The 5,334-nt window shown below is 70.3% G+C and overlaps 1 protein-coding gene across 1 annotated transcript; it reads left to right on the forward strand.

Moving 5' to 3' along the window:
* The first annotated feature begins 779 nt into the window (after nt 1-779).
* CBX4 (chromobox 4) lies at nt 780-4,454 on the forward strand. Its single transcript, XM_075441032.1, has 5 exons — nt 780-929; nt 1,026-1,069; nt 1,735-1,800; nt 2,405-2,471; nt 2,977-4,454. The coding sequence occupies exons 1-5, from the start codon at nt 861-863 to the stop codon at nt 4,303-4,305; spliced, it is 1,575 nt and encodes a 524-aa protein (XP_075297147.1). The 5' UTR covers nt 780-860; the 3' UTR covers nt 4,306-4,454.
* Nucleotides 4,455-5,334: the final 880 nt, after the last annotated feature.

Consider the following 5,334-nt stretch of genomic DNA (forward strand, 5'->3'; position numbering starts at 1 on the left):
ACGGGGCCGCCTCTCGCTCCCGCACCGCCGCCTGTCCCGCAGCACAACGCGGGGGGGGGGGGGGGGTGTCCTCCGGAGGGCAACCCGCGGCGAAGCGCGGACACGCGTGGCCTCCCCTGAACCCCCCCGAAGGAGCCCGCCCGCCCCGCGCTCCCCGCACGCCGCCGCCGTTTGCGGCTTCCGGCACCGGGCGAAGGAAACTCCCCGCCGCCACCTGCCCCGGGCCCGCTCCGGCCATCTTGTACCGGGGGGCCGGGAGTGGGGGGTGTCCCCGGGCCGGGCCGCGGGTCCCGCCGTGCCGGGCCCGCTCCCGCGCCTCCCGCTGCGGGCCGGGCCCCGCGGGGAGAGGAGGCGGCGGCGGACCCGGGCCGTGCGGGGGGGTGGGCACCGCGGCCCCCCCCGGCTCAGGGCAGCCCGCGACGTGGAGCCTTCCCGGGGAGGGGGGGGGACACCCGTCCCCCGCTCCGGGACCCCCGCCGGGGCATCCCCGGTGCAGAACCCCCCCCCTCCCCCCCCTCCCATACACCCCACACCTGCCCCGCGGGCTCCGCCGCCGGCCGCGGGGGCCGTGCTGAGTCACGCGTGGGGCCGGGGGCCGGGCTGCCCGCGCCCCCCCGCCGCCCCCTCCCCGCCCGGCTCCCCGCAGGGCTGCGCCAATCCCCCGGCCCCGCCGCTGACGGCAGCCGGGCCCGCCAGGCGCCGCCCCCCTGACGTCGCGCTCCGGGATTCGCACGGGGTGCGGGGCCGCGGCCGGCGGGGCTCAGTGCGGGTCGGCGCGGCGGCGGGAGCGGCCGGGGAGGGCTGCGGAGGCGGCGGCGGGAGCGGACGGGCGGCCCGGCCCGGCCCCTCCCGGCTGCGGGATGGAGCTGCCGGCGGTGGGGGAGCACGTCTTCGCGGTGGAGAGCATCGAGAAGAAGCGGATCCGAAAGGTGCGGGGGGCGGCGGGGCGGGGGGCGGCGGGGCCGGGGGTGGGGGGGGCGGCGGGGCCGGCCTGACGCCGTGTCTTTGCCTCCCGCGCTCCGCAGGGCAGAGTCGAGTACCTGGTGAAATGGAGGGGATGGTCGCCCAAGTGAGTACCGGGCGGCGAGGGGCGGGGGGGGCGGCACCGCGGCGGGGGGCTCGGTGCCCCCCGGGTCGGGGGGGGGGGTCGGGCGGCGGGGCCCGGCGGCGGCGGGAGCCGAGCGAGGCGGGCAGGCGGCGGCTGATGTGCACCAGAAAATGGCTCCTTCCCCCTTTCCCTCCTCGGGAGCCGGGCTCCATATTGCAGAACCGAGCGGGGGGGGGGGCGGGGGGGGGGGCGTGGAAGTGGGGATGGGGGGGGGGGGGGGGGAGAAGGGGGAATAACCGCAAAAATAACCCACGCTGCCCCGCAGCCCGCGCAGCCGGGGGCACCGGCCGCTGCGGGCTGCGGAGTCTGCGGGGTTCGCATGACAGGGCCGGCGGGGGGGCCGGGGGGGGGGGCCGGGGGGGGGTCCGCGCCGCCGCTCCGGACCCGCGGGCCGGGTCCCTCCTCCGCTTTCCTGGGTCCGGGAAAGGGGATTTGGAAAATTTCATCATGACATGCCTAGAATTCCTCCGGAATCATAACTGCGCTAAATAAACAGTTCCGTCCCCGTGCCCCCCACCCCCACCCCGCCCATCCCCCCGGTGCTGCGGGCGGGCTGCGGGGTGCCCCCGCCCGGGACCCCCGGCCCCCTCCCGCGGGGCCCCGCGCTGACGGCCGCTCTCCCGCAGGTACAACACGTGGGAGCCGGAGGAGAACATCCTGGACCCCCGGCTGCTGATCGCCTTCCAGAACAGGTGAGCGGCGGCGGGGGGCGCCTGGGGGGGCGCGGGCACCCGCTGCGGGCCGCTGCGGATGCGTCACGGAGCGCGGTGGCGGGGCGGGTGCGGGACGGGCGCGGGCTCGGGGGCGCGGGGAGGGCGGTGCGGGGCCCCCCGGTTCAAGGTCCCCCCGGCACGCCGCGCTCCCCCCACGCCGCGCCTTGCACTCCAGCTGCGCGGGGGTTCGATGCCTGCGCGGGGAGGAGGCGGTGCCGCCGCCGCCGCGCTCGGACGGGCTTTTGCTGGGGGTTTTTTTCAGCTTTTTTTTTTTTTTCTGCCTTTCCGTGCATTTATTTCCTGCAGCGTTTTGGCACAAACCGTAAACTTCGGCCCCTGGCTGCGGCGGGGGGGGGAGGCGGCGGCGGGGGAGCTGCCTGCTGCCGCAGCGGGTCGGCTGTGCCCCCCCAGCCCACCGCCCCCCGCGGGACCCCCCACTCCCACCCGCTTGCTGCGCTGGCCGTGGGTCTTCGGCACCGCGGGAGCTGCCGCCACCACGCGTTGGGGTGCGGGGAGGGGCGCGCGCCGGGGGTCCGCGTGCCGCTGCTCGGGCCTCGCCGTGACGCTGTGTTCCCTCGCGCAGGGAGCGGCAGGAGCAGCTGATGGGGTACCGCAAGCGGGGGCCCAAGCCGAAGCCGCTGGTCGTGCAGGTAAACGTGCGGCGGAGCCCAGCCCCGCGTCACCCGCGCAGCCCGCGGTGAGGTCCCCGGGGAGCCGCTTGCAGCGGGTTTCATCATGCCGAGGAGCCGTGCGCGCAGCCTGGGCGCTTTGCGATGCCCCGGGGACCCCCTGGGCCCCAGTGCTGAGCTCATCGGGCGGTCGCAGCCCCCCTGCCTCGCCGGGCTGTGGGGCAGCCCCCCGCGGCCGGGTGGCATCAGCAGGCTGGGCGGCGGCGGCCCTGCTTGGCCCCCGTTCCCAGAGGGCTGATTGAAGGGTGCTTTTCTTCTTTTCATTGCTTCATTAATCTGGAGCAATGCACAGCCTGGAAGTGGGAGCCGGCTGGGGCTGCCTGCGCGGGGACGTGGCACCCCGGGACGCGGCGTCCCGTAACGGGAGCCACGGGAGGGGTGGGGGCTTCGCTGGAGCCTTCGGCACCTGCCGGAGCACCGGCACCTCCAGCTCCTTCTGACCGCGGGCACTGGCTTTGTGTTGCAGCTTCCCTCCTTCGCCCGCCGCTCGAACATCCTGACGGGGCTGCAGGACCCTGCTGGGGACAACAGACCGAAGCTGGACCTCGGCTCCTCCGGGAAGAGCCAGCAGCACCAGTACGAGCTCAACAGCAAGAAGCACCACCAGTACCAGCCCAACGGCAAGGAGAGCGGCGTGAAGCACCAGTCCCACAGCAAAGGGAAGTATTACTACCAGCTGAACAGCAAGAAGCACCACCACTACCAGCCGGACCCCAAGATGTACGAGGCCCATTACCAGCCCGGCAGCAAGGAGCCGCAGAGCCAGGCCTGCCTGGACAGCAGCAAGAGTCCCCTGGTCACCCACCCGGACAAGTGGGCTCACGGCCCGGCCAAAAACCTGCTGGGCCCGGTCAAGAACCTCGCTGCGGAGAGCAAGAACGGGGCCGAGAAGAACCTGTCCAGCGGTACCGGGCCTCCCCCCCGGGACAGGGTGACCAGCAACGGCCTCGGGGGCAAGATGAAGATCGTCAAGAACAAAAACAAGAACGGGCGCATCGTGATCGTCATGAGCAAGTACATGGAGAACGGGATGCAGGCGGTGAAGATCAAGTCCGGGGAGCCGCCCCGGAAGCGGGCTGCCGAGGAGAGGACTCCTAAGAAGGGTGGGGAGGAGAAGCTGGAGGCTTGGCGGAAGCCGGGGGAGGAGAGGATGGTGGGCAGCAACGCCCTGAGCAAAGTGGAGGGCGAGGGCCGGCAGCCCCCCGCCGAGCTGGAGGAAAGTCCCCGAAAGACTCCCGCGGCGCCGGAGCTGCCGCTTGCCGCGGCGGAGCAGCCCCTGCAGCTGACCACCAAGCCGGACCTGATGCCCTGGTCCCTGAGCCCCGTCTGCGAGCACAGCCCATCCTCCATGGGACTGAACCTCTCCAGCCCCGGCTCGCGGAAGCGCTGCCTGTCAGAGCCGCACGCCGAGCGGGAGCCGGGCAAGAAGCGCCTGACCTCGCGGAGCATCAGTGCCCCCACCTGCCTCAGCCCCCCGGCCCCGGAGCGGCCGGAGCCCCCCGCCCCACCAGAGGTCATCCTGCTGGACTCGGACCTGGACGAGCCCATAGACTTGCGCTGCGTGAAACCCCGGGCGGAGGGCGAGCCGGCCTTGGCGCAGGTGAAGCCGGAGGTGCCGCCGGCCGAGCAGCCGCCCGCGGAGCCCCCACAGCCCCGGGAGGCGGCAGAGGAGGAGGAGGAGGAGGAGGAGGCCGAGTCCCTGCAGGAATTCAAGCCCTTCTTTGGGAATATAATTATCACAGACGTGACCGCAAACTGCCTGACCGTGACCTTCAAGGAGTACGTGACGGTGTGAGGTGGGACGGCGGCTGCTCCCCGTGGGAGCTGCCTGCCCGTCCCGGGGCTGCCGGCCCCGCGGGCTCCCTCCAGGTACTGGTGTCCCTTCCCCGGAGCCCGCGTGCCCCCCGCCCGCGCCGCGGCGGCTGAGCCTGCCCTCTCCGCTGAGGGGACGCCGCGGCAGCGTCGGGCACGGCGGCCGTCCCTGCCACGCGGGGTGTCCTCGCCGCCGCACCGGCCCCGGGACCTGCGGGCGCTGGGACGGGCGAGGACGGGGCCCGCCACTTGCGCAGAGTTATAGTATTATATTTTAACAGTGCTAACTTGTCGAGTGATTCTTGCTCCCGTTTGTACGTGGTGTTATTGAAATGTATTGTTTGAGCTGAAAGCTGGTCGCTCGTCGGCCACGCTAATATATTTATTTGTAGGTATTTATATAATGAAATATAAAGCCTAGATTTATGGAGTCCCTAGATCACCTTATAAACTATATCAGACGGATATTTTCTGTTCTCCTTTTTAACCGTTCAGCATTTGTTAGTCTCATCCCCTCGCCCTCCTGACAACCCGCAGCACCATCCCCGGTATATATTTTTTGATACTGTACACATGTGGTGTTTCTATGTGCAAAAAAAAAAAATCGTTATCTAAAGCTAAACGAGCTATTATAGAAATTGCTGCTATTAGAAATGTCTAAACTATAAGCTTCCAATTATTAATTGCTTGAATGTAAATATTAAATGGAGATGTTGAAAGTGCATTTGATGTTCTGCAGCTAGCATAGATCGGATCGCAGAGCCCGGCTGCTGGGAGGTGGAGCGTGAGCTGCCCGCTCCGAGGGCTGCGTCGCGGGGGAAGAAATGTATCACGCGACCGTCGCAAAGGACTATAAACCTTTACAAAAGCCGCTGGGACTCGGAGTGCGTTTGTTTCTGCCGACGGCCGGCGCGGCCGGCGTCCCTGCACGGGCAGGCTGTGGCCGGGCTGCCCCGGAGCGGGTGCCTGCGGGTGGAAATCGGCTCCGGGATGCGACGTGTGGAGCGTGGTT

Source organism: Opisthocomus hoazin, chromosome 21 (genome assembly GCF_030867145.1).
Source record: "Opisthocomus hoazin isolate bOpiHoa1 chromosome 21, bOpiHoa1.hap1, whole genome shotgun sequence".
In the NCBI taxonomy this organism is placed as follows: Eukaryota; Metazoa; Chordata; class Aves; order Opisthocomiformes; family Opisthocomidae; genus Opisthocomus; species Opisthocomus hoazin.